Source organism: Purpureocillium takamizusanense, chromosome 10, assembly GCF_022605165.1.
Source record: "Purpureocillium takamizusanense chromosome 10, complete sequence".
Classification (NCBI taxonomy): domain Eukaryota; kingdom Fungi; phylum Ascomycota; class Sordariomycetes; order Hypocreales; family Ophiocordycipitaceae; genus Purpureocillium; species Purpureocillium takamizusanense.
Window position 1 is genome coordinate 479,528 of NC_063077.1, and position 27,283 is coordinate 506,810.

General features: G+C 59.4%; 8 protein-coding genes across 9 annotated transcripts; 5 read left to right on the forward strand and 3 right to left on the reverse strand.

Moving 5' to 3' along the window:
• The first annotated feature begins 2,147 nt into the window (after window positions 1–2,147).
• On the forward strand, window positions 2,148–3,960 carry JDV02_009667 (uncharacterized protein). Its single transcript, XM_047991343.1, has one exon. It carries the CDS (start codon window positions 2,625–2,627, stop codon window positions 3,519–3,521), a length of 897 nt encoding a protein of 298 aa, XP_047847355.1. The 5' UTR covers window positions 2,148–2,624; the 3' UTR covers window positions 3,522–3,960.
• JDV02_009668 (uncharacterized protein) lies at window positions 3,809–9,959 on the reverse strand. Of its 2 annotated transcripts, XM_047991344.1 has the most exons (6): window positions 8,247–9,959; window positions 8,178–8,186; window positions 7,298–8,128; window positions 6,557–7,236; window positions 5,819–6,484; window positions 3,809–5,766 (listed from the first exon to the last, which is right to left on the reverse strand). In XM_047991344.1, exons 1-6 carry the CDS (start codon window positions 8,561–8,563, stop codon window positions 4,127–4,129), a joined length of 4,143 nt encoding a protein of 1,380 aa, XP_047847356.1. In that variant the 5' UTR covers window positions 8,564–9,959; the 3' UTR covers window positions 3,809–4,126. The 2 variants fall into 2 exon arrangements, with proteins under 2 accessions (XP_047847356.1, XP_047847357.1); XM_047991345.1 differs by lacking the exons at window positions 8,178–8,186; window positions 8,247–9,959 and having other exon boundaries at window positions 7,302–8,128.
• Window positions 9,960–10,775: 816 nt separating this feature from the next.
• On the forward strand, window positions 10,776–12,168 carry DRE2 (electron carrier). The gene is made up of 2 exons (XM_047991346.1): window positions 10,776–11,574; window positions 11,672–12,168. The coding sequence occupies exons 1-2, from the start codon at window positions 10,944–10,946 to the stop codon at window positions 11,971–11,973; spliced, it is 933 nt and encodes a 310-aa protein (XP_047847358.1). The 5' UTR covers window positions 10,776–10,943; the 3' UTR covers window positions 11,974–12,168.
• Window positions 12,169–12,174: 6 nt separating this feature from the next.
• On the forward strand, window positions 12,175–14,351 carry JDV02_009670 (uncharacterized protein; the record flags this gene model as incomplete). Its single annotated transcript, XM_047991347.1, has 1 exon — window positions 12,175–14,351. Exon 1 carries the CDS (start codon window positions 12,924–12,926, stop codon window positions 14,349–14,351), a length of 1,428 nt encoding a protein of 475 aa, XP_047847359.1. The 5' UTR covers window positions 12,175–12,923.
• Window positions 14,352–14,493: 142 nt separating this feature from the next.
• RPC10 (DNA-directed RNA polymerase core subunit rpc10) lies at window positions 14,494–15,331 on the forward strand. The gene is made up of 2 exons (XM_047991348.1): window positions 14,494–14,989; window positions 15,182–15,331. Exons 1-2 carry the CDS (start codon window positions 14,556–14,558, stop codon window positions 15,204–15,206), a joined length of 459 nt encoding a protein of 152 aa, XP_047847360.1. The 5' UTR covers window positions 14,494–14,555; the 3' UTR covers window positions 15,207–15,331.
• Window positions 15,332–15,543: 212 nt separating this feature from the next.
• On the reverse strand, window positions 15,544–16,836 carry JDV02_009672 (uncharacterized protein; the record flags this gene model as incomplete). Its single annotated transcript, XM_047991349.1, has 2 exons — window positions 15,544–16,655; window positions 16,758–16,836. The coding sequence occupies 2 exons, from the start codon at window positions 16,834–16,836 to the stop codon at window positions 15,544–15,546; spliced, it is 1,191 nt and encodes a 396-aa protein (XP_047847361.1).
• Window positions 16,837–17,403: 567 nt separating this feature from the next.
• Window positions 17,404–19,792, reverse strand: BUD7 (bud site selection protein; the record flags this gene model as incomplete). The annotated part of the gene is made up of 6 exons (XM_047991350.1): window positions 17,404–17,946; window positions 17,997–19,015; window positions 19,062–19,342; window positions 19,397–19,527; window positions 19,588–19,714; window positions 19,770–19,792. 6 exons carry the CDS (start codon window positions 19,790–19,792, stop codon window positions 17,404–17,406), a joined length of 2,124 nt encoding a protein of 707 aa, XP_047847362.1.
• A 707-nt stretch (window positions 19,793–20,499) lies between these two features.
• HIR3 (Histone transcription regulator 3) lies at window positions 20,500–27,283 on the forward strand. Its single transcript, XM_047991351.1, has 3 exons — window positions 20,500–20,680; window positions 20,737–20,811; window positions 20,864–27,283. Exons 1-3 carry the CDS (start codon window positions 20,678–20,680, stop codon window positions 27,071–27,073), a joined length of 6,288 nt encoding a protein of 2,095 aa, XP_047847363.1. The 5' UTR covers window positions 20,500–20,677; the 3' UTR covers window positions 27,074–27,283.

A 27,283-nucleotide genomic window follows, 5' to 3' on the forward strand; every position in this document is an offset into this window, starting at 1 on the left:
TGTAGACGACACGGCAAACCCTAACCCTAACCCTGGACAACCATCCATATCCATTCCATCATCCAGCACCACCACCATCAGGATCGTGAAATACGGCGCAGCAATAGACGTGCCATGAGGCCTCACTGCGCACGGCATGCTTGGCGAGGATGTCCCTACGACGATGCGACGACGTAGAACAAGAACCTCCCCATCATCAATGTCTCGTCGTGTCTGACTGCACGCGGGTCCAGCCCGGGCAGAACCCCAACGTTAAAAAGGATGCCCCATTTGAAGCATCAGCTAACTTGGTAACGTTAGTAGCCACCTACGAGCCCTCTTATGTGGACGGCTGCAAAGAACACCATGCATGCAGCGGCAGAAATGTTCCCTGTTGGAGTGAGTGCCACCGAGCTCAGCCCTTGGTTCCGCAACGCAATATGAAGCGTCAACAAGCTCCAAGTCCAGCACCATCTATTCACCATTTATTCAACCATCGTGCTCGTTTCTCCCCGACTAATTCAACCACTTCACCCGACGCTCCATGTACCACAGGTCCACAGCACACCACAGCAGGACGCGGACGACGGTTCCCCGATGCAGGCCGTCCCGCCGGACACGAGCTCTGTAGGGCTGAGACAAGCCTTTTCTCCCCCCTTTTCTTCTTTGGCCCCGGCCCCTGTCCAAGAGCCCCATCCGTTTGTTCCAGAAGCGTCTCGTGGCAGAAGAAACGTTTTGACGCGGCAGGGTCTTGGCCTGGTGTCATTTACTTCGTGGTGCCCTGTCGTCATGAAACGACTCGGTGGTTAGTTCAATATGGGTTATCGGCCCGCGTGGCGCTTCGTATTCAACCGTTTTCCCAAGTTCGCACCTACGTAAATAGGTAGGACATGCGTAGGAGCACTGACGCTGCATGGCACTCGATGCCCGTTTTTTTGTCCTCAAAGGGGTAACTGATGCTCCTCCCGTCAATCTCGTCCGCCCAGTAACTAACTTACATCGCGGCAGCATCCGTCTCGCAAAAAGAGTCCGACGTACATACATGCGTACTATAGAACCTCCCCGACCCGCCATGGGCTTGTATTGTTTGTTCCCAGGACTGATGATCTTCCCCTCCCGCCCAGCCCTCGCTCTCAGCCCTGCGGGTCGCCAATATCTTGAACCGCCGCCCGCCCACCCACCGGCCCGCCAGGCCTCAATGCCTGCTTGCCTGCCTGGCCCGTTCCAGACTCGGACAACGCCCGAGACGTCCAGCGATTTGAGCCGAATCGGCGTCGAGCAATGCCCTCTTTGTACGTGCTAACGTTGTAGGAGGATCTTGATGTTGCGCAGCGCCTCGTCCATCAGCATGGCCAACGCAAGCCACCAGCACTGCAAAATGTACGGAGACATTTTCTCGCCATGTACGTATGCGTTGCATGGCATTGCCTCCTGTCGCCGCCGCATCCGCAGCAGGAGCCGTCCAGAGCCACGATGAGAATATCGTCAGCGTGCGATGCCGGTCTAGATGGGGTTCGTGCTAACTGCGAACAGCAGTATGCACGACGAGGAGGAGCAGGAGCAGGAGGAGGTAGCCGTCCGCAGCAGCCGGCAGCAGCAACAGCAACATCCGCAAAAAGTCCAAATCTGCCCCCCTAATAACTCGGCGTGACTTTGACCCCATGTCGCGTGCTGCGCGACGCCACGTACGTATGTAGTAACTAACTTACTCACGTCGTACCGTACATTGGATGCGGACTCTCTCCAACGGTCCAGGCCCTGCGAAACGCAACGCCTGGCGCGCGCGCCCGCCCCGGCAAAGGATTGCCGTGGCGCAGCTTTTGGCGGCGGGCGCTCGCCCAACTTGGGCTGGCCGGCTGGCTAGCTGGCTGCGTGATGGCGCTGGCAGTGCTCTTCTCTCTGGGATGAATGGACGGGGGTCTCCCTTCGACATGTCACTTGAGTAATAAACATGTTACTAATAAAACTACTTTGTACGAAGCAAGCACGTAGTAACTTACTGCTTTATTAGGTTGACATGCGACGTGCTCCGCCTGGGACCTCGCCGCCCAGAAAACAAAAAGGCAGCCCGCCCACCACGTTCCAAGAAGCAGGCCCCAGCTTGACTTGCGTATGTGTATGTATGTCTGCTTGTTCCGATTCACATTAGTACATACATACACAGTTGGCCTGCATCGCATGCGGTTAACTTGTGCTCCAACAAAGTCTGAAACCCGAAACACGACTGCCAGGGGGGGCCGTCAACCACAACCAAACCTGACTGTCTCTGCGTTCGACTTTTCTTTTTTTTCCCCCTCTCCCCAGACGTCGACCGCGGCCGTGGTGGTGACATATTTCGTGGCTTGATCGAAAAGAGGAAAGAAAAGAAAAGAAAACACAAAGAGCGACCAACGTGCAGCCAGCCAGCCAGCCACATCACCGAAAAACTTACACGGGGGGCGAGGCTGAACCTCCGCAACTCCGGAAACGCCCAACTCAACTCCCAACGTCAACACCACCACCTGGCATCACCACCAACCGAAACCCCCTACACTCCGAATCATCAGGTCGGGGACGCAAGGCAAATAGACAGGGAGAGTTTACGCCAACCGTGCTCCCTGAACCCCCCTCCCCGTGTCCCCGCAACGCACAACAACAATCTCATCATGGCCGGCGCACCAAGCGATCAGGCCACCGCCGCCGCCGCTTCTTCTTCCATGTCACCTCCCCCTCCACCACCCCCCTCATCCACCCTCCGCCCCCTGCGACACGTCTACACCGCGCACGACCCGCACGCCAACACCGCCGTCTTCACCAAGATCCGCCGCGGCGACCCCACGCCCCGCGACGGCGGCCGCCTCGCCGTCGACGACGTCTACGCCGCGTCTACCCTCTCCGGCGCACCCGGCCGCGTCCTCGCTCCCGGCGGCGGCGGGCACCCGCACTTTCACCATCACGACGATGACGACGGCTACGACGACGGGAACGACGGGGACGATGCGCGGGAAAGTCGTCAGCGGTCCACCACCTGCGGCGTGCTCTCCGCCGGCGTGGCTAGTCCCGGCGGGGGCACCGTCTGCCGCGTCGTGGACATTGCGCCGGGCCACGAGTGCATGACGCACCGCGGCAGCTCGTCTTCATCGTCATCATCATCATCATTACCATCATCAGCGTCATTATTACCGTGTAACGGTGACGGGGGCCGTGCTGCGGGCCCCTCCAACGGCGTCGTCGGCGTCCGGAGTAGCGGTGGTGTCGGTGGTGGTGGAAGCGACACGGCGGCCATGAACATCGACTACGCCATCGTCGTCGACGGCGAAATCACCCTCCGGCTCGACTCGGGCGCCGAGACGGTCCTGGGCAGGGGCGACGTGGCCGTCCAGCGCGCGGGGAGGCACACGTGGCGCAACGACGGGGGCGCGACAAAGGACGCCTGGGCGCGCATGGTGCTCGTGCTGCAGGACTGCCGGGCGCCGGCGCCATCGTTTTCTTCGTCGTTGGCGAGCGGTGGCGGCGGCGGCACGATGGGGGTGGACTGGGACGCGGGCATGCGGTTTCGGTAGCAGGGAAAGGGGTAATGGAGGTAGCGGTGGTGGGCGTGAGTTGGTGAAGTCGGACGGAGCGTCTGATGTTCTTGAATGTGGGATGAGCAAGGTAGAGAGGGTGGGGGTGCGAGGCAAGCATAGCGAGCGGGTTTTGGATGCTTCGAATTCGATATGATGCATGGCCGGCGACTCTGGCGGGTGAAGGGGGCGTGCATGTTACGTCTCTCGAGGATGTAGCCGAGTCAGACTCCGACGTTGACTTGCTACATGTAGAGAACAGCGTGACGGAATTCTGATTCGATTCCGCCTTGTACTTGCGCCGGCATTTGCATGTCATGTAGCTCCATATCTTGATGCCCGGCCGTCTGACACCACGGCTTCTATACCCCCATCTCCATCTGTCACCGATAACACGATACCAGTTTCATCTCTACAGATAAATACAAGTATACAGCCACAGTATTTACTTCGATCCCACCAATGTCATCGATGGAGCAGACTTTACTCTCCTTGCTCCAGTGTTGCTCGCGTCACACGCCATCTTCCGCAAGGAAGCTCCGTCGAGAGTCTTCTCAACAGCCCCCCGCGCCTCTCGCCCTGGACTTCACGGGGCACGTAGCCAGTCAGGCCACTCCAGGGTCCAAGTTTGGCACCAAGTCAAAAGGCTCCGCGTCGAAGAACCTGCTAACCGACATGTTGGGCTCCAACGAGTCGTCGGCAAAGGCGTAGGGAAAGGCGTACGCCCCAAGACCATCCCAATCGAAATAGCTCACATACTGTGCATCGTCGGCGGCCTCATTTGCAGCCTCAACCGTTGTTTCTTGCCGCGTCTCGGTACTTTGTTGCGCAACGTGCCGTGGACCTGATGTGGGTGCCGATGCCAATGCCGAAACCCCTGGCATAGGTCGTTCGGGGAGCCCAGGTGCGGTTGGGAGCTGCAGCTCTTCCGAAGAGGAGGTCGACAACAGAGGCCGAGTTGGAGCCCGGGGGACCCAAGGAGATGCGTTGGCTATGGAACGTCCGCCTGTCGCGTGCGTCGCGTCTTGTTCTGTGCTCGCCGCGGAGCTGGCCACGAAACTCTCCCAAGCCACCCGAAAGCCGCTCTCAATCAGCTGCAGGATCGTCGGCAGCCGCTCAGACACGGGCGTCTCCAGCATCGCTGTGAGGACTTGGTCAGTGAGCTGTTCGGCGAGCACAGCGCCTACGCGAGGCGAGCAGAACCGCCTGAAGCTGTCAAAGTCCTGTGATTGCTCAAAGTCCATGTACGGCGACTCTGGCCGAGGCGCATCGCCGAAAAGGATGTCCCAAACGGCATACCACTGCTCCGCGGGCGTCTGGGATCGCTTCGACTTCTTACTGAGCTCCTTACGCTGTTCGTTGGTGACGCCGTCCAGCGTCTCCAGCGGACGGGGATGGCACGACTCCGCCGACATAACGTGCGCAGTGTGGCTCGGCTTCTGCTCAAAGACCTGAAAGCACCTCTCGCAGTAGTGATTCGGGGTGTGTTTTCTCGCCAGGTGCTGTTTCACGTCCCGGATCCTCGCTAGCTTCATAGAAAAGCAGACTTGGTGTGCCGAGGGGCCCTTCTTCCAGAACGGACAGGCGAACAACTTACGTGTCGTATCATCGGATTTGGCTCTCTTGGTGGCCAGGCCGGGTGAGCCCCGCTGCGGATAGTCCTCGTCTTGTTCGTCCGAGGATCTGTCTCTTTTGCGACTTTGTGATGGACTGGTCATCGACGAGGACGATTCTGTCGGCTGTGACGATACCGTTGTGCGCGTTCCGCGGCTGGTCTGCGGACAGTTCTTCACCCAGGCCTGCCATTCCTCCAGAAGAGAGTGAAGTACCCCAGTGAGAATCTCGCAGGCGGCCGGACCCAGCCCGAAGGGATCGAGCCGCTCAGACGAGTCCGATACGGACAGCATATCCGAGTCTAGCGAGTCCAAAGATACTGTGGTGACATTTGGGGATTCTCCCGGAGATACGGCCTTGTCGCCCCCAACAGTTGCTTCGGAAGCATGTCGATCATCGGGTAGGACAAATAACCTTTTGGTAATCGAGCTTTGGGTTAGTTTGGATCTCGTGCTCTCTGTCTCCATGTTTAGTCCGCCCTCATAGGTGCCACAATACAAAGGCAAGTTGACTTTGCCATGTTTTGGTACCGCCGTCGCAAAATCTTCGTCACAGTAATTCTCCGCGGTGTATTTGCTTGGGTTCCTTCCGAAAAGGGGATGCTCGGTCACATTTTTGGGCACTTCGTAGTCTTGAAGACTGAGTCAGTAACCCTTCATTTTGTCCAGAATGAGATTGCTTACCCAGGTGATCAAGAATAATGTGCCTGCACGGGGCTGTCTCCAACGAAGCAAGATCAAGGATATCCAGTTGCTCCGCTGACAAAACAGCATTGTTGGCTGTAAATAGGGGATCCTCGCTCAAGTCAAGAGCCACGGTCCACACAATGATGTCTTGGAGTAGTCGGGACAAGGCCAGCACGCCGCGAGATCCTTTGATACAGACCCTCCCGCGGGCTTTCTGAAGCCTCCCTGCCCCGACTAGCTCTTTCATCATGTTGAATGAAACTTCGAGTCCGGGGCAAGACTCTGGACGGCGAGGTATTGGAAAGCCCTTGATGATGACGGGGTTTCGGAAAAGGCCTCGCCAGGTTCCTACACCCGTACGGGTCACGTCATGGTCTTCACGACCAAATTGAAAGCCGATTTTAAATAGAGCACGTTGCGTTGGCGGCGTCTTGTCATTGTTAAGGTGAGTGTCGCCTTTGAGGTCCGTGGCGACGATGGTCGGTTTGCAGTACCCGTTCCAGTGATGCGTCTCCTGCTGCAGAGCCCGGCATAGCCATGCGGCGCTGAGGCAAGAGAACTGCTCGCCGTATTCTGCGACTGAATAGGCAGGGCCCCGCGCATTGAGGTACAACCGCGAGCCACCCATCCATGAAGCCACGGAACTATTGTCTGGGAGGAGTTCTGTAGGCAATGGCTGTGTCAGTTCTCCTTGATATTGGCAATCGCTGCAGACTCTGGAGGATTTCTGCCTACCCAGAAAGATATTTTCGTGCTGGACTTGCGAAGCCAACGTTCGGCTTAACAATCGATGGAGGCGCTCCGCGCCATTCGCCCACGTCTGCTTGAAATATGGTAAAGAGTGCATTGCCTGGAAAGAACCTGAGCTTCCGATTATGCAACAGTCGTCGGCCAGAGAGGAACCACTTCTGTCTCTGAGAAGGTGTAAGAAGCTGCTTAGATTCCACGTGAGCTCAAATACGACATTGTAGACCATGGGGGCTTTGTGCCTGCTGATCTCGCACCGGGGGAGCTTGTCTAGTATCTTGGCTTTGATGCTCTCGTCGCCAGACTGTCCTCCCCCGGTGGTGGCTGTCAACAGCGTCTCGTTCCTCAAACTGGACAGCAGCCACTTGTAAGCGTGACTGTCGAGGATGAGGTTCATGTATGCAGACAGCTCCGCAGCGTTAGCACCGTCGACACCAATTTGTTCAGAACCATCGGAAAGCCGATCCTCTCCTGCTTCAGAGTCGGGCAAGTCCTCGTCTGCCATGACGGAAGCGTCTGCACATTCGGGGCCCTGTGTCACTGAGCCCTCGTTTCTGGACCACAAGGCCATCTTCTCCGATAGCGACATGTCACTAGAATTGTCTCTTTGGGTCTCCGCCGGATCGTTTCCATGCCGGTATAGCATTTCAATGTGATCGGCAACTTCGCTAAACAACACAGCCCTGTTAGCCATCCTAGGTGGTTGATGTTGCCACTTTCGAGACTTGCCTACAATGTCTGTGGATGAAGCGCATGGCTTTGAGATGCATCGGATCGTTTGACGAGTGACCCAGCTTGATGGCAAAGGCCTTGAGCAATTTCGTTGCGCAGTAGCCCACGTCCTCCCACTGCCCACCGTGCTCCTTGAGCCGAAGGTTGCTGTATATGCTACTAGCAAGCTCTTGGATGTAGTGCTGGGTGGTGACGTTGTCGTCTGCTGACGGTCCTGTATACCAGGTCCGAGTGTCGTCTTCAACGCTCGTCGCAACGCCGATAGGGTTTGCTGAAGTTGGATTTTGGTCAGAATCTTTTGCTCCGAAGAGCCTGGCCATAGGACCGGATGCATAGCCCGAGTCCGTGAACAATGCTCCGCTGTGCCTTAGATACTCTCCATGGGCCTTTATAGCCTCTGCAGGACTATCGTCGGGCGTTGGGTCGGGGCCCAAAGAGTCCAACCAGTGATCGTCGTCAAGATGTAGGGCAGGGGTCCCGAGCTTTGGCTGCATCTCCAGACCCTTGTCGATCATCCTCCAGGCCGTTACTTTCTCCAACTCCGTCCTCCTGTTCTCCTTGTACTCTGGAGCCCCGTACATAAAGTTCTGCACGGTGGACTTGGAGGGCTCTATCGGAGCCCGCGCAGGTAGTTTGCCCGAGATGCTCGCGAAGGCGGGCATGGCCCGCAGCCTCGAACCCAGCACTTCACCGAACTGCACCACCAAAGGGTCCTTGTTAGTTTTGGAACTCCGGACTGCTGACCGTGTGCGCGGGTATTTGGACGTAGTGGCGCTCTTTCCTTTGCGGATGTTGTCGAGGCCCCATCGTTTGACTCGGTAGGCATATCTGAAGCGTATTAGCCGCATGACGGTCGTCGTCGGTCGCTGAAACGTACTGTCCGTGACTATCATCGAGTTAGCATCGTACACTGGCCAGGCAGTAGGTGATTAGTGAGGTGGCTCACGTAGCATGAAAGCCGAAATCCTTGGCAAGCATGCGGACAATGACGCCGATCGGCTTCCCCTCGGCGACATATAGCTCGGTAAACTTTGGCCTTATCGTCTCCCAATCTGCCAGCGTTAAGCGACTGCCAGGCGGTTTCTTGAAGAAGTCGAATATCACGGGGCGTGCAGTGGTTGCAGCATCGGGTTTTGGTGGCGGCGGCGGGTCGCTGCTGGATGAGTCGCCTCCCTCGTCGCGCAATCCGGATCTCTTCTCGGTGCTATTTCTTGAGGCGAGTCGAGGCCGCTTGGGTGGCGTGCCATCTGCAGGAGACTCCATGGTGATGGTAGGCGACAGTTCGCTGCTGTGGAAAGGGCGTGGTTTTGGCGATTAGGCCCGGTTGCGTTAAAGGGGGGTTTCGTTCGAACTTGTCGACTGTCGGCCGATCAAGAGTCGACGGTGAGATGACAGCGCCTCTGGGCGGCTGAAGGCTGTTGTAAACGCCCATGCCCTTGATAGCAACACGTCTGACGGCCAGGACACAGCGTCGAGCAGTGTCGCGAGCTCACAGACACCGCCGCCCGCTCTCTTTCGCACCCGGGAGGGTTCGTTCCGGCAATCGGTTGAAGATCAGGAACGAGATGACAAGGTTGTGTCACACGCTGGGTTCGGGTGGTTCGTCCTTGGTGGGGAGGGGAGATGCCGTTCTTGCCCCCGAGATCCTTTAGCCCCAAAGGTGAGGCGAGCGGCTGAGCAGGACATGCAGCAAGAGCACGCCGTGCTTTTGACGACCATTGGCTGGCTCGCACCAGGATTCAACAGACAGCCAGAGTGAAATGGGAACAGCACATGGCGGCCAAATCGCTGGTGCATTATGCCACAGGGGCGTTCTCGGCGGGAGCGGTTTGCAACGACTTCAGGACAGCGCGGACGGCGGTTGCGCTCGGTGCTTTTGATGGTGCCATCTCACCGTCACCTTGCGGTTTGTAACCGTGAGATGGAGGATAAATACTGCAGCCCGACCGGGCTTGGATCTGCCTTTCGAACCAGGATACCAAGATTCATGGCCGCTTCCGATGACTGTTCAAGCAAGAATCATTGTCAGCCTTTGAAGATGATGCTATAGCAATGTCTGGTTATTCCATCCCGTCGACAACGACAGGCGGCGGCCGTTTGTAAGTTAATAAAGCCCGTCGAGGAGGCTGATTGTGAGATTGAGGCGCTGACTCTCGGGATGGGCAAGCGACGATGAGCAAGCCCGGGTTTTACGCACAGCATCGCTGAACGCATACTTGCAGAGTCCGCCCACGGTGACTGAGAGACTGGCAGGTCCGCAGACGAACAATCAAATCGAGATGATTCCGCAACTGAGGGCCGATGCCGCCGTCGAGTTTCTTGGACGTTGGCAAGAAGTGTGGGACAGTGTGACGATGGGGGTCGTGGAGGAGCGGACAACTTGACGGCTAGCGACCACTCGGGTGCAAGACGGGTTCTCCGAATCCAGCAGCAGCGCGGTGGTACAAGCAAGATGCCGACTTATTACATCGCGGCGAGAAACGAGTTGCTCGAACTGGTGGTGACTGTGTCATGACGGATGCAAATGGAGCAAGTACGAAGTCTGGAAGTACTCGGTCGGTAACGGCTACATAAGGTAGGTACCTAGGTACCTTCCAAAGGTACTACCTCGTACGTACTTTGTACTAACAGACCTACGACGGCGGCAGCTCAGGTAACTTCAATATCAAGGAGCAAGTATACTGTATACTGTACGTACTTGGTAGGGTGGGCCGCAATATCAAGGCAGTCAATGCATAGCATAAATTCACGCCGCATGGAACTCGATCCAGTTGAACAAAGGACAAAATATGACACACAAGCAAACGGACGAAAACTTCGATATTGCAGAATGGGTGTGGAGGGAACGATCCAATTGATCAACCATCCATCCATCGCGGGGTGCATGCACACACACCCAGCGACCCGTCGTCTCCGATCGGCGCGCATCTGCAGCTCCAAGCAGACGCAATGGCGACCTCTTCCCCAAAAGGCGCCGGAGAAACCGCCACGACGCCCTGCGGGCCTCCACATGTCAGTCCACCGCTTGGACACACCGCGAGCGAGCATCTCCGTGGACTCGGCGCCGGCTTATCTCGCTCGTGTCACGGCTGACAAACAACCGCTCGCGACTCGCTGGAGGGCGCCTGCCCCGGCGGATGGGGCGGGGTCCTGGCGCTGGGGTGGGCGGGGGGGACTCGAGGGAGACCAGCCGCCCGGGACGCCAATGGCAGCGCCGACGACCCCTGGGCCCAGGGCTGTACAGCGCCCAAGGACCGCCGTCACCTCCCCTGAGCAAGGAGCGAGGTGATAGGCGGGCAGCCATGACGAACGGGGCGCCGCAATTAGTCACCCAATCACCCCGCAGCATTTTTGCGTGCCGTCTGGTCTGTTCTCGCTTTCCACAGGCCCGCAGCCGAACTCGGATGGCGAAAAAAAGTTACAAGTAGTAGTAGTAGCGCCCGCTTGGCACTATCCCACACGCCACCACCAGTCCCCTACCGCTCCATGCCCTGCCCTGCCTTGCCTCTCTGCCGTTATCATTTCTTTTCCATCTCGAAAGGCTTCCTTCATTCCCAAACACACAGCGAGAGTCAAGTCCTTCACCCTGCCCTCAAGACGCCACCGCCAGTCGCACGCCCGCATAGGCAGAGAGACAACAGCCATGGCACCCGTCATCATCGACACCTCGGACGACCTCGACCTGCGCCCCGCCGCCGCCATGACGAAATCCGCCGCCCGCACCCTGTTGCTGGCCCCGCCATCCGTTGCCGCCCACGAGGAACGCCTGCGCGACGCCCTCGCCGGCCTCGACCGCGCCCGCACCGATATCCAGATGCTCGACCGCCTGGCCGCCCGCCTCGTCGCCCTCCCCTCTGCCGCCTACGACCAGGTTTTGGTCCTCGCCGACCCAGAGTCCGTGCCCCTGCAGCAGCTCGGCCGCGATGTCTACGCCCTGCTCGTGCCCGCCATGCGCTCCGGTGGCGCGCTGCGCTTCCAGAGCGGCCGTCCCGGCGCCCGTGACGCAAAGGAAGCCATCCTCGCTGGCCTGGTTGAGCGCGATGGCGGCGCTGCCTTTGACAAGGTGGACGAGGAGGAGACGGTCGTGCCCCTGCGGCTGGGCAAGAAGAAGACGAATGGCGCTGCGCAGCCGCCCCAGAAGAACGGTCTGACCGTCGACGAAAACGCCGTCAAGTTTGACTTGGGCTCTCTCAACGACCTCGACGACGACGATGAAATCATCGACGAAAACGGCTTGCTCACAGAGGAAGACCTCAAGCGCCGCCCCGTCCAGCGTTCGTCAACCCACCCCCTCGTCCCACCCCTTCTCCCCCATCTGCACGCCACGAGGGCATCACCAGCGTTCGTCTTGCTAACATTTCCGGCCCACAGCTGAGAACTGCAACCCCCAGAAGCGCCGCCGCCCCTGCAAGGACTGCACGTGCGGCCTCGCCGCCAAGTTCGAGGCCGAGGACAAGCAGCGCCGCGCCGACGCCGACGCCGGGCTCGGCGCCCTCAAGCTCGACGCAAACGACCTCAACGAGCTTGACTTCACCGTCAAGGGCAAGACGGGCTCCTGCAACAACTGCTCTCTCGGCGACGCCTTCCGCTGCAGCACCTGCCCCTACGTCGGCCTGCCCGCCTTCAAGCCCGGCGAGGAGGTCCGCCTGCTCAACGACGTGGCCCAGCTGTAAAGGGCTCCCCTGTCGATGATTTGTACGTTTCAAGGCCTCACAATTATGACAAACGGACTTGGTCGGGGCTTGGGTCATGGCATACACGTCTTTTTATATGTTTCTCATGGATGGCGTTCAAGGCGCCGAGCGGGTTATCGCAGACGGATACACCATGTCTGGCCTCTCATGGACTGACGGCTTGATTGATTGATTTTGGTTGATATAAAGGAGGCCAGCCGGCATAAAGCAGCAGCCTATAGACTCTCTCATACGAAGTACGCCCTCACTGAAGAGAGCAAGAAGAATGGTATTCCACGCCACATCTCGAACATGCGAAATGAGACACGCGGGACAGGTGCATTGCTTACTCGTCTGCCTAAATCTCGTGTTGGCCTATGTCGCCCATTCTGTCCACATGGTCATCGTGTCGCCGCGTCTCCCTGCGCGACCGCCTGACGGGGAGCCTGACGGCCACAACTGCGGTGAGGGCTATCAACGGCCAGCGTGAGCATGACGAGTGAAGAACCCGGCGCATCTGCGGATACAGACAGACAGGCTGGCTGGCAGACGATGTACGCTGGTAGATTGGGTTTGGTCTCGAACTGCGCGGCGCCGCTGGATAGACGCCTTCAGCCGCACTCGGGCCGGACTCGAGGGCGCGAGGCGCGGAGCTGAAAGGCCGTACGTGGGCTGCCCAGCGCCGCAGTGGAAGGCGAAGTGCGTTGAGTTTAGCCAGGCCTCAGCTCATCAGCGCGGGGGCAGTCGCGTACCCAGGTGCAGATGATGTGAATAAAAGGCATCGGCAAAGAGCCGGGCAGCCCTCTGCATCGTTGTTGCTACGGACTTGGGAAGCTGGGCCGATCAGGCTGCAACGAGGCGCGTTTGTGACGCAACACGTTGTACTACTTTGTGCGACACACTGGGGAGGGGGGCGGCAGGCCGAGCAGGCAGGCAGGCGGCGGTCTACAATGACATCTACGGTGACGACGGAGGCGCTGCTACACAGAGACAGATACGACATGCTGGTGCGCGACGGGGGAGGAGGAAAGGCCCGGGTCACGAATGAGATGCCGACGATAGGGGACGAAATGAATGGCGGCGAAGACGGCGACGAAGCACGACGGCGACGGCCCGTGGCGGAGGTGGTGCAGGAGACGGTGTCCGGCCATACGGCGATGCGGCGCGTCTTCGAGACGAGCGAGCTCCTGGAGCTGATCCTCGTGCGCGTCGACATGCAGACGCTGCTCGTCTCTGCACAGCGCGCGAGCCGCACCTGGCACGCCCTGATAGAAACCTCGCCGGCCCTCCAGCGACGGCTGTTCTTTCTGCCCGAACAGCGGCGGCGGCGGCGGCGGCGGCAGCAACGGGAGCGAGATACATCGAGCGCGGACACAGATACAGACGCCGCCACGGAACTCGAGCCGAACCAACGCTGGGAGCGCGAGCAGGAGCGCGTCGACAACCCGCTGCTCAAAGCGCACTTCGCGCCTTTCTTCGCGGACCCCATTGACCCGCTGCAGCTCGTCCCCGCGGCGGGCGACGTGACGCTCGAGGAGGCGCTGTGGGAGCTCGACGAGGAGATTGCGGTGCCGAGCGCGCGGGCTGTCTTTCGTGAGCTGCCGCTGCACCGTCTGCACGGCGAAGGAGGAGGCGACAGCGCGTACCGGCGCGTGGGCGCGTCGTGGAAGAGAATGCTAACGTCGCAGCCGCCCGTCACGCGCGTTGGCTTCTTGCGCCGCCTGGGCACGCGAAACGAGCCGGAGATGCAGATTTTCGAGCCGCCGCTGCCGGGCCGGCGAGACACGGGCGGAGGATGCTCCTCATCATGCTCGTCTTGCTCCTCGTCATCTGCAGAGTCGGCCAGAGGGGTCGACGCCTCCTCGCCGCCGCCGTCGTCAGCAGCAGCAACGGCATCGTCGCCGTCGCTATCAGCGTCATCATCATCCGCCTGCGGCACCCAAGGGCACAACAAACACCGGTGCGAACACCACCAGCACAAGCACGACCTGCGGATGGGCCACCTCTACCACGAAGTGCTCACGCGCATACGCTGGGCCAGCACCGCCCATTTCCAGGTGCTGGCGCATGCGCAGGCCCTGCCGCGGGACGAGTTTGTGCGGCGGGCGACGATGCCGCGGCCGTGGAACGCCGTCTGGGGCGACAACGAAGAAGTGTCTGGACTCGCCACGGCGGCAACGGCAGCGACAGCAGCAAACGACGGCTCCGGCACCAGCACTGGCAGAGCTGTCGCCGGTCGGGCGGCACTGCGCGAGATGCACGACGCGGGCGCAGAGGTCGTCGTTGTGTCGTACCGCGGCACGTCGTCCTGCTGCTACCTGGGTGCGTTGGACTTGGGCATTCAGTTCTGGGGCGAGTGCGTGGCGGGCAGCAGGTGAACCAGCTTGTTCTCGAAGTAGATGCCTGAACCAGCGGAGCGGATTTTGAGAAGACGGGTTCTTCTTGCTGTAATTCGTCTGTGTTTGGCGGGTTAGTGTCGAGGCGAGATGAATGTCGGACTCGAGTGAAGCTCGGGTGTGAGTGCCAAGTACAAAGTACACCCCATCGCACACCGCCCAATTCTGCCGGACATTTTCCCAGACATGTCCCCCCACCGCCATCACTTTTTGCGCTCTCCAAACACCACCGCACGGTCGTCATCGCATCGTCGCCTCTTTTTTTCCCGTTCTCGCACTTCTCCCCACCTCCCGCGGCCGCGCAATCACTCTGCACGTTCTCCATCCAGGTCAAGCAAACAGCAGCAACGAACCACCCAGGCTCGGGCTACGCGCAGCATCAGCAAAACCATGCCCCGCGAAGAGTACCAGGTCCCCACGGGCGCCGGCGCAGGAGCTGCCTCGGGCGCCCGCGGCGCCACGCACGACACGCACGCCTCCGCCGCGGGCGGCGCTGGCTCCCGCTCGGCCATGACGTATCTGTGCGGCGACTGCGGCGGCAGCGTGACGCTCAGCAAGGACGCGCTGGTGGCGTGCCCGCACTGCGCGGGCCGCGTGCTGTACAAGGAGCGCACGAAGCGGTGAGTCCCATCCTAGGCGTTGTCTCTTTGTCTCGCTGCTCTGTTTGTTTTGTCGCTTTTTGTTCTTTGCATCTCTCCGTCCCTTTCGACGGCTCGTGGGCTTCTGCCTCGTGTGGCGGAACGGAGGAGAGGATGAGAGTGGTCGCTCGCGCGGAGAACTTACGCTAACGAGAAATGTTTGTGTGTGCGCAGAATGGTGCAGTTTGAGGCGCGATAGAGGAAAGGCAAAGACGACGGTGCGGAATGAGATACGGGCAGACAACGAGCAAAGTTCAATAAGGCGATGCGGTCGAGGATGTGGCGATTCCGATGACAGACGGGGGGGGGGGGGGGGGGGGCCGGTGTTTGGAGTTCTGACGGGGCATTCATGGGACTTATTCACAGCTGGAAAAGCAGCAGCAGGAGCATTTACATATCAAAACGCCTTTACGGCATCATCATCATTTTTATCCGCCTGTTCACTTCTACAAGGGCCATATTCGCCCAACAAAAAGTCCAATACCTATTGCCCCAAACACCAAACTCCGATCCATGAGCCGAGTCACTGGCGACGTTCACTGTCGCTGCTTGTGGAGGTACTTGGCAAAGCTCGCATCCGCAACGATGGAGTGTTCGTTGTCGCCCATGGCCGCCTGGTACCGCTCCTGCAGCCCCTCCTTCTCCATCTCCTCGTCCGAGTCGTCCGAGTCGTTGTCGCTGGCCACGTCCACGTCGTCCGATTCGTCATCCGCCGCCTGTTGCTGTTGCTGTTGCTGCTTCTGCAGCTGCTGGTCGACAGACATGCCCTCCATCATCTTGCCGAGCTCCTTGTCGCGCGCCGCCTGGCGCTGGTTCTCGCGCTCCTCCCTCCGCCGCTGCAGCTCCGGGTAGTAGTCGCGCATAAACTCCTGACGCTTGCCCTCGACGGCCTCGAAGAAGTCGTCGATGCCCGTGCCCATGAAGGAACTCACGCCGACCATGCTCAGGTGCGAGTAAAACTCCTCCAGCATGAGGCTCATCGAGTTGAGCAGGCTGCCCATGTACCCGCTGCCGCCGTGGCCACCGCCCTCCACGCCGCCCAGGGCGTCTGACTCTTCATCGCGCTGCAGGGCGGCCTGGAAGGCCTCAAAGTCCGTCATCCACTCCTTGGCGAACGAGGCGTCTTTCACATCCGTCTTGTTGAAGACGAGGATCATGGGCAGCTTCGTCTTGTAGAGGATGGAGCAGGCGTAGAGCATGTTGGACATGAACGTCGACGTCGACGCGGTGCGCGGCGTGTCGATGATGTAGGCGATGACGGTGGGGAAGCTCGACGCCAGCGACTCGAGCAGGATGGTGCCCGAGGCGGACCAGACAAAGGCCTCGATCTGGCCGGGCGTGTCGACGAGGATCTTCTCGATGGGCTTGCGGTCGGGCTTCTGCGGGTCGGGCTGGGCGCGCTTCTCCAGCAGGTTCACGATCTGGTCGACCTTTGTGGCGAAGAGATTGAGCGACGTTAGGATGCCGCCGTTGGGGCCCAGGTTGTACTGCTTCATGACCTCTTCGTAGTTGACCGAGTCGCGGATGTCGATGTTGGACTCGAAGGGCACCGACAGCACCGCCGGGTCGAGGTTGATAACGTACGGCGGCGTCTGCTTCTCGTGGAGGTGCGCGTTGATGCGCTGCATGAACGTCGTCTTGCCGGAGCCTGTACACGCTATGTGAGCGGCGGGCTTACCTCTCGGACTGCCACGATGCGATGCGATGCGATGCGATGCGACGCGAGGGGAGGGGAGCGGGCCTTCCTTACCTGCCATGCCGACACAGACAATGGCCACGGGCGGCGGCGGCGAGCCCAAGGCATCGTCCGAAGACGACGAGGATGCCATGGGGAGTAAGTCTCTCACGGCTTCCCGTTTGTGGTTGTGAGATGGCTGGCTGTTGGAGTCTGCCGTCTCTATTCGTGCGTAGTGAGTGAGGGTGGTTGAAATGCAGGTCGGAGGCTCTGGCAGGCGCTGTCCAAAAATTTGGCGGTCCCCAACTCGACTTCAACTGCCCCGCACTCCGGCGCCCGCCCGCCCCTCCCGCGGCCTCGAATGACGGATTCAGCGCGGCTCAACTTTAGCCTCTAAATCTGGGCTACCCGGCACTTGGATTGGTTTTGGACGCTCACCATACTTGGCGACCGTTGTCGTTCGCCCGACTCCTCATCCATGGCTAGAAGGGCTACTCCGGTATTATCACGATGAGTAGGCAACGCAAATAACCCCGGGAGCTCGATACGTATTGCCACTGCCCCTCCGTCATGGAGTATTTGTACCAAGACTCATCCCCGCCCCCTCAAATTACACAGCTATACCTTCTCAAGTTCACGACAACCAGGTATTCGTCGCGTTCAGTCGCCGTCTTCCTCCGCCCTTGGCCTCCGTCTCACACACTGCGATCCGGCCTCAGACCTAGCCGTCCGTCCCGCTGCTGCGAAATGTCGCGCACAGTGCCGCGTAGTGGTGAGTCAGGTCCAGCACGTTCTGCGGCAGGCTCGTCGCCTGGATGATGCTCCGCACCTTGACCGCGCCCTCGTCCTCGATCAGGGTCCGGATCGTGTGCAGCAGCTCCGGACTGAACTCGCTATACCACCGGTACTGCCACGTTACCAACCGGATCACCGACGCCACCGTCTCGCGCGTGCTCTTCGTCTTCTCGAATACGCGCAGCACCCCAGCCAGCGCCTTGGGGCTGAAGCGCAGCGACAGGCACGCTCGGTACGCCTCGACGGCCTCGTCCAGATGCTGTAGCCGCTCCGCCAGCGCCCCCAGGATCTCCCATTCCTCCGCCGATTTCTTGTACTGCATTTGCTGCGCCCGGTACTGCGCCATCTGCGTTCGCCAGATTGTATACACCCGCAAGTCTTCGTATAGCACCATGAACAGGCTGTCCAACCATCTCTCACACAGGCGCTTTGTGTTCAGCTTGGAAAGATGCTCGTCGTTGGAAACGCTCTGCCGTTTGTCAGTATTTGCTCTCTGCTCGCCTGCGTGGGGGAACCTACGTTGTCGCTGTCCGCCTTGACCTCCTGCGGACCAACCGTATTCGAAGGCTTCTCGAGTCCGTTGCTATGGCCATTGGGTGCCAGCGTATCCGCCACTTGCTCCGTCTTCTCCGTCTCCCCGTCGTCATTCTCATCACCCTTCTCCGACTTGTCAGCCTCTGTTTCCTCCTTGTCGTCCGGCTCACCACCATTCGCAGTGGGGTCCGGCGTGCCGCGCAGGCCGTCCAAGCTCGGGCTTCGTTTTGAAGGAGCGCTCGTGGCCTCCTGCTTCTCAGTTCGGTACTCATCCTCCATGACAAAGACATTGCTTCGAATCTTGAGAAGCTGGTCCCATCCAATCTTGGCCGTCATTTCCGTCAGGATCTTATACGCCTCCTTGAACGTTCCACGATACGTCGCCGCACGCAGGCCGAGAAGACTGGCGTCGACCTGCTCCGAGAAGCGCGACTCTGGCTCGCTATCGATCTCGTCCAGTCTCGTCTCCGGCAGGATCGGGAGGTGTACCTCTCTCGGCTCCGGCATCACGGGGGTATCCTTGTCCTGGTACGTAAACATGGGGCACGAATTGAGGGTGGTGAGGGCGTTCTCCCAGTCCTCCATCGCGACATAGACCTGAGCCAGTCTCGCCCACGTCCCGAACTCGCTCGGCGCGGCGATGGTGCTGCGGTCTGCGCAGCCCAGGGCCATTCGGAGCCGCTCCTCCTTCATCTCTGGTGTCTCTGCCTTTTGAGATTTCTTGATGAGAAATTCCGCCTGCGTGTCGAGCATGACATAGTCCATCGGTGTCTCCTGCAGTGACTGGTATAGCGTTTTGACCCCCGACACCTCTTCATTGCCCATGAATAGGACCTTGGCCAACAGGGAAGACACCTCAACACTCTGTGTTCGCAACTTTTCAAACAAGTTGATCCCAGAGGCGTATCGACCGGTCGTCTGGAGGTATTTGAGGAGACCCGTGGTTAGGTGGTTGGAGACGTTTGTCGGGACCTGGACGACAGAATCTGAACCCAGTTGCCACCCTGAAAAGAGTCAGTTCGAGCAACTTGATGGTGTCGACGCACGTACCTCGGAAGAAGAGCTGCTCAGCGGCGTGGAGAAAGCGGTGTTCGGTCTCGGTGTTGGTGACAGGGTTGAAGCGGCGGACGCCAACGATGCGCCGAATTGTATCGCCACTGCCGTCATCGGCGTATGAGTATGCTCTGAGGACGCTGCACAAATACGTCTCCAGCCAGAGCTCGTCCGACGCCTTTCGCTTCTCGCCTCGCTCGTCGACGCAGTAGCTCTCGACGGTGCCAGGGATGGACACGTGCACGCGCATGTCAAGTCGTGAGAAAGCATTGTAGCAGCTGAACACGGCGCGTCAGCAGGGAGCCTGTCGCAGCTGGGGCTCAGAAACGCACCAGTAGACGCCTTCGACAATCTTGGAGGTGGCATTGGGGCCATTGTCCTTGTAGGTCAGGGTGTTGATGTACGCGGCGAGACTCGCGGATGAGGAAGCATCGACGCCGGTTACGTGATGGTAGATGCCGGTCTTGACAAGAAGTCAGCTGCTGCGGATTACGTCTTGTATCCCATCTGGGGTGTCAGCTACCTGTTTGCCGGAATTGCGCACGCCTTGCTTGACCAGGTGGACGAGATCCGGCGGGCCAAGCTCCCGCAGCGCGACAAGCGACTCCGTTCTGGCATCGATCGACTCGTGAAGAACCTCTTCGGTCAGGCTGAAAGAGGGTCAGCAATGCGCATGTTGGGTCGTCTCGCGATAGGCCGTCTCACTCGGGCACTGCTGGCGCGACCATGGTGACGAGCTGCCCTCAGGAGTCGCGAGAGCACGTCGGGCCGTGGATTGCAGGATGTAAAGCTAGATGCGGTCGAGACAATGCTTTGTCACGTGCGCGGATCTGAAGTTAGGCACGGGGAGCGAGGCCGTACATCGAGCGACGTTGGACGCGGCTGGCGCTGAGGTTGAATGAAGCAATCAAAGATCTGGCTCGAAAGGAAATCGAAGCTCACATTGGTGGTTCGTTCAGGAACGGGTAGGGAGGTACCCCACTATAGCGCGGCCGGCACAGTGGACAAGTCCCAGCCTCGTGACTGCGCCACTGCGCAACACACATGGCCAGTGGAGGTGACTGCAGCACTGGAGTTCCATGTGCACGGCCAGAGTGGGCCTCGCCGGCAGCGCGGCCACAGCGGCGCCCGGTACCTCAAAATACGGTACCCGTGTTCCAGGGTTCCAGGTTGCCGTGGGTAGGTACCTCGACAGCCCGCTGCCCAGGGCTTCCATGGATCCAATCCAGCTGGATCCATGCCGGATGGACAGGACGGGAGGTTTCTTTGTCGGGTCCAGTGCAAACGCCCACTATGAGGGCGCCAACAAAGCTCGGGCACTGCACCAACCGGTGCTACCTGGAGGCCAGTCCCGTCACTGCCACTACCTACTAAGGGGCCCCACACACCCTAACGTACGAAGTAGCTGCTGCGCGGGAGAAGCTGCGGTGCCGAACTGAACCAGATCGCGTCGCGCTTCGACCCGGTCGACGGTCAATTAAACTTGAGCCTCTTCTTTGTCCATGCCACCAACCGCTACCCTCTTAAGCGACGCCGTCACACATGTGTTGAGGCTCGCCCTCGGACCAAAACAATCCGCATGAATCGCTCCTCCTGAGCGCCTGTCCGCGACAATGGTACGCCCGGCAATCGCTCCCAGTCGTGCGCCCCAGCTACTAACGAGTCGCTGCAGCCTGCGTTCCAGGCCATCAACCTCGAGCCCGAGGAAAACGTCGACGAACAGATCGATACCACCAAAGAGCTTCATGTCAGTCGCGTTAGCTAGCCTAGCGTCAACCCACCCTGCTGATGCCATCTAGGTCGACGAAGCCCTCAAGCGCTTCCAGACTGCGCTGAAACTCCACGCCCAAGGGCCTCGAGCTCGTGAAGAAGCCGCCGCTGCCTATAAGGACCTGTTCGCCTCCGAAATATTCGACTATCGAGAAGCGAGAACCGACTACGAGCGAACCGAACGACAAGCTGATGGCCGCCCTGAAGTGTCCGCTCTCGAGTCTTTCTCGGCTGGCTTGGATATCGACGCTGGGGGGGCCGATGGCGTTGCGGCCAGTCTGTCGCAAGCCTTGTATCTTTCGTACAAGAACTACGGCCAGTTCTTCCTTGACAAGCTCAAGGACGAGTGCAAGTCGGACCTAGAGTGGAACAAGAAGGTGCGGCTCCGCTACCATGACGAGCTGGCGAGCAAAGTTCTCGACAACTGGACAGCCGCACTGGACCAAGATCCTTCAGACCCGGAGCTATGGAGAAGAGCCGCTCGCTTCGCGTCATCCTTGAACAGTGGGCGCATCAAACGGTACTGCCTGGAGGCAGCCGTCGAGTTGGATGACGACCCCGCCATCATGGAGGTTGAGCCGCCTTCCCTGGCCGAGGGGCTGGCGGGCCAGCAACTGAAGGACTATCTGCAAGTGCTCGACGACAACATGTCCCTGTCGCATCCCGTGATGGCGCCATGGCTCAATATGGAGATGCCGGCCCTCATCAAACGACACCTGGACCCTATACCGTTTCTACCCGAACCGACGGCGACTCTGGCGCCGTCACCCTTGCCCGCCGAACCCCCGAACGCCGTTGGGGACGGGCAGGAAGACCCTGACGAGTCTGTCGGCGAGGATGTCGCGGAGACCATCGCTAGCTGGCCCAGCTTTGGTATCGAGCTGATGAAGTGCCTTCAGGATACTAGCGGCGCCCTGCAGGCCTGCCGGCAGGTCCTCAAGGCAGCTCAAGAAGACGCAGAAATGGCCGAAGATGAGCAGGAGAAAGGACAACCGGATTCCGAGACGAGCCCCGTGGATGACAAGTCGGGGGAGACTTATGCAAAGGATAAATCCAAGCAACTGGAGCGACAGACATCCGCCATCACCGACGAGGGATCCAAGGCGTCGGAGCCATCGCAGAAGGAGCGCGAAACGTCCATGTCCACGAGAAAGCGATCGCAGTCGACGGCAGGCCTTGCGGAAGCGACAGAAGACAACGGTGCCGAAAAGCGCAGCAAACGAGTGCGCAGGCGGACCGAGACAAAGGACCTTGAGGAAACGACCGACCCCGGAACCCTCATCGCCGACCGGATCCAGCGGTACCAGGAAGTCGATTCAAATCTATTCCAAATGACCAAAAACATACTAGAGAGCCTTGGCGTCGAAGACAAAGACACCTTGGACTGTCTCCAGGAGCTGTTAGGCTCTTGTACCGTCGAGGACAGACCTTCCAAGGTCACCCGACGAGGCGCCTTGGATCTGCGCAGCATCATGACCGGATTCAGTGAGGAGACTGCTATGGTGCTTTTGAACAAGAAGGAGCAAGCGACGCTGGGCCTCTCCTCGTTCCTTGAGCACGCCAAATCGGGATCTCAGGAGAAGCCACAAGTGCCAGCCTTTAACGAATCCCAGGGGCTGAGGAAATTTACTGAGAGGGTTTCCAAGTACCAGGATTGGATGACGAGCAATGATATTGCATTTGAATGGGTGCGATCCGTGAGCGAGAGCTACACCGGCTGGAAGTGGTCTGACGCCATGAAAGTTGCTGTCGTTCAGATGCTAAACCGCGCGGATGCAATAGTCTACGAACGCATCATGGGCCAGTTTGAAGCGTTTGCCGATGCGCCGGACAGGCTAGCAGACCTGGAGACGCTGGTGCCGATGCTATTCGAGCTCCATCTCGACATATACGAACGCATCACGAACCCCAGCAGCGCGGTCGACTATGCCACCCGCATGGAGACCAAGTACCGGCTGGACCGCTGGCTCGATGTCGCTTCGACCTATGTGCGGCTGCTCGGTCGCCCCGACCAAGACCCATTGTGTGTGCGGTTCCTGTGGGCATCGGTGTTAGCTTCCTCCCTGGCAGACAATCCAGTCCGAGAACACATCCTGTTGCTTTGGACCTCGCTTCGCGACTTCTTGATGGCGGAGGATGTCGGGCAGATGGACCTTCCAAATAACGTGGTCATGCCAACCATATCGGCCGCTGCGGCGGATCGCGAGATCTCGAAGCTCACGACGATGGACTTTTTCCTCGGTCTGTTTCAAGAGGAGATGGAGGACCCAGTGCATGTCATTGAGACTCTGGAGCCGGTCCTGAACCCGTCATCAGTCTACATACCAAAGGCATCAGAGAGTCCCGGAGCTTCGGCGGATCCTTCTGAGAGGACGCTGGAGGACAAGCAAGTGGATGCACCGTCAGACGAGCAACCGGAAGAGGACACGCCGGTGGATGGGCGGCCCATATCGGAGTTTGCGAACCAGGGCCTCCGCGATCTGTGGAAGTTCTTGCGCAATAGCAGCACGGAGCTGCGGCTCTTTCTGTGGTCACGACTGGGAGACGCCTATGCCAAGATAAAGTATCCGACCAAGCGGTTCTCGTGCCTTCTTAAAAGCATTGAGATGATCGTCGCCGATCTCGAGGGCGACACGTACGCGCAGACACCGGACGATTCTCGCAGACTCCTCTTCATGAGAACGTTGAAGTCGCTTGACGAGCTGCTTATCCAGGCACTGTCCACCGCACTCAACGACGGAAGTGCCTTTGACATCATTGACGACGACCACATACGGTCCAGCAGTTGTGCCATCGCAAAGGTCAACTGCTTGCTCCACGTCGCGCCCCTCTGCGAAGACGAGGCTCGGGTCGGCATGACCACCGCCCCCTCCAACAACAGCACCTTCATGAGCCTGGTGACCAAGCTGCGAGAGATGCAGGTGCGCGCCTGGTCCCTCCAGTACACCATTTTCAAGGCCGCTCTGCCCCAGCAGGAGAGCGTCATCTCACCTGAGAATGACCTGGCCGACTTCCTCGCGGCAGTCCATCGAGCAATCGGCCTACGCAAATTCTGCAAGGTGTCCAACAAGATCTTTCTCAAGATGATGCGCCTCGAGCTCCTCAAGTTCAAGAACATTGAAAACTGGGAGGACAATCTTGGACAGGTTCTCTATGACCTGCACGGGCTCAAGCTGGGCGTCGGCGTCTGGGAGGTGCAGGAGCATGGCTGCCCCTACGACAAGCTGGAGAAGCGCCAGTCCATGCAGCTCGTGGAGAAGATCATGATTCTCGCCAACCGCATGCCCATGAAGGACCTGCTCAAGTCGGACCTCAAGACGACCATCGAGCATATGCAGCAGACGATCGGCCAGCCCAAGTCTACGCCGCAAATGTATCACAACCTGCGCAACTTTACCGAGGCCCTCAAGAAGCCCATCCACCCGCTTCGCCTGTATCAAGCTCTCTCGGGGGGCGTGGCGGTCGACTCGGTCACGGCCAATGTGCCTGAGGCGGCGCTGGCCAAGTTTGGCTGGTTCTTCCTTCTGGGCATGATTGCCTTGACCAAGTTCAAGGGCGTCGACCTCAATCGCCGCCAGACGCCGGGCGCCACGGATGATTTGCGCATCGGCGCCACGTTCCTGCGGCTGCAGCTGCAGTTCACGGCGGACAACTGGGAGGCGTGGTTTCGCCTTGCGGAGTGCTTCGACTACGAGCTCGACGAGTCGGTGCTGTGGTCGGCAGACAAGATGAACAAGGACCGCGCGGAGCTGGTCAAGTTCCAGCGCAATGCCATCCATTGCTACACGCTCGCCCTGTCCCACTCGCGCCATCTGGAGATTGGCGTCAACGACAGCGACCCCCTGCACGATCTGTACCACAAGTTCGCCATGCGTCTGTATTCGTCAAGTCGCGAGCCTTTTGCTATGGAGCCCTTCAAACATTCGGACCAGGAGCGCTTTTTTATAGAAACCATGGGCGCGGGTACGTTCAAGAAGATACTCCATGACGAAATGTCCGAGTACAAGGTGTGGAAGTTTGCGGCCAAGCTCTTCCGGATGGCTATGGCGCGGAGGCCTGCCAACTGGAAGAACCCGTACATGCTCGCCAAGTGCTACTGGAAGATGTTCCAAACCCCGGAAGAGAGGCTGGACGCAACGGACCGGAAGTCAAGGATAACGACGACCCTTGTCGTGGACTCGCTGAAGAAATCGATCGAGGTGGCCACCAATGCCCAGAAGTCACGGCGCAGCGACCCCATCCTAGAGCCGCATTACAAGATTGTCTCTGTCCTGCACAAAATAGTCACTCGGGGCGACATGACCCCAAGCGAGGCGGAGACGACGATGTCCAAGCAGCCATTCGGCCTGGTGCGGCAGCATCCCGAGTCAGACCAATGGGGGGACTTTTCCAAACCACATCAGTGGGAGGACTACGTTATTCACAACCTCACAAGACTCCGCGACCGGGACAGATCCAACTGGCACCATCGGATCGTGATGCGCCACGCCCGGATTCTGTTCGAGGAGGGCAAATCATTCGGCGAGATGGACGAAGGCGTGGACCGTCGCTTAGTTGTGGCCGAGGCTGCCTTTGCCATTCTCAAGGAGAACATGTTCACCAAAACGATGGTTATGAACGTGTGGAAGTGTGACGCCGAGCGGCCTGGCCGACACTACGTCTTCACCGAGCAGTACGTGCGGTTCATGACGAAGCTGCTCCAGATCAAGGCCGACCGAACCAACCTGGAGCTGCTGCTCCGACGGCTGCGCAAGAAGGGCGCCGACTTCTACCATTTCACGGACCTGTGGGCGACTTGCTCCATGGCCTACATCGAGCTCCTCCGTGCGGCCTACAAGGTGCTGCCGGTCTCGGATGACGTGTACAAGTCCCTCTCAACCGAGGAGTTTGACATTATCAGTGAGCGCATCACGGAATGGGCTGCTGGGGACGGGCCTCACATTGATGAGCTCACGTGCATGAAGGAAGCGGTGGAGCTGAAGAAGCTGAATGCCAACCTCATGAAGGCGACACCGATCGACGACCTCATCAGCGAGTGCTACACCAAGATATACCTCGACGTCGCGCCTACGCTACCTGGGGTGGAGCCTAGCAAGATCATTGCCGAACGGAACCACGCCAAGGAAGTCGCCGCTCAGCTCGAGGCCGTCGCGCAAGCCGATGCGAAACAGCCAAAGTCTCTGAGCAGCCTACTCAACCCGACCAACGGACAAGAGAGCGCGGCAGGAAGCGCGACGCCCCTCGACGCCGACAAGTCCGAGGCCGCGCCGCGTGCGAGAAAAGGCGTGAGACGACCCGACATCCTTCGCAAGGCAGAGCAGGCAGTCGTTCGCGTGATGGAGGTGCCAAAGCCGGCCACGATCAAGAGCCGCGTCGGCAGCATGTCCAGCAAGCGCGGCAGCCAGACTCCGGCCATGGCCCTCAGCGATGCGGGCAGCGACGAGGACGAGGACGAGGACGAGGAAGGGCCCGACGCTCAGGTCCGTCGTGAGGCGGCGGAGAACCTTGACGAGGAGATGCCGGACGCAGACGTGCACGATGAAGGTGAGGACGACGGGCACGACGACTCTCGGGCGGACAAGGAGCACGATACGGAAGTCGGCAGCATTCACGACTCTGCAGACGACGAAAGCGACTTGAGCGATGTGCCCGAGGGCTACGACGAGGAAGTCCCCCCTGGCCTCCTGTTCCCCAACTTGAGCCGAGCTCAGGAAAGCGGCGAAACGAGCGGCGAAGAGGCGGACAGCGAGAGCGAGGGTGAAGAGGGGGACGAGGCCGACGAGGCCGATGAAGACGAAGCTGAGCAGCGCTCAGGTGCCGAAGAAGAGCACGACGAGGAGGGCGAGCAAGAGCATGAACATGAAGAAGAAGACGAAGATGGTGGCGTGGCAGAAGATGTTGCGCATGAGGGCGAACACGCACACGAGGATGAGCAGGAGGATGGACTCGATGAGCATATGGACGAAGTCGAGGGCGAGGGCGAGGAGGAGGAGGAGGACGACGCCGAAGAGGTCGACGAAGAAGAGGAGGAGGAAGGGGACGAGGAGGAGGCTGAAGAGGTCGGTGAGGAAGAAGGCGAGGAAGACGAGGAGGAGGCTGAGGGTGAGGGCGAGGATGAGGGCGAGGGCGAGGATGAGGATGGGGATGAGGATGGTGACGAAGAGGACGAAGAAGGCGAAGAGGGCGTCAACGACGACACAGAAATTGGCGAGGCAGATGCGGAGCACGGCTCAGACTAGGAGTAGAGCGAATTAGGGCCGGGTGAATGCCGCATGGGCTAGACGGGCACGGTGCGACAGGCGTTCAGGCTGTACAAATAGATTGGGCATTGGGCTTGGTAGAGGTTTAAGCGGCCAGCATGGGACAGGGCGATAGCTGCACAGGATGCTTTACGACTGTACTTGTATTCAATGAGAAAGTGTCACGGCGAACAGACCGAATCGCGTGGC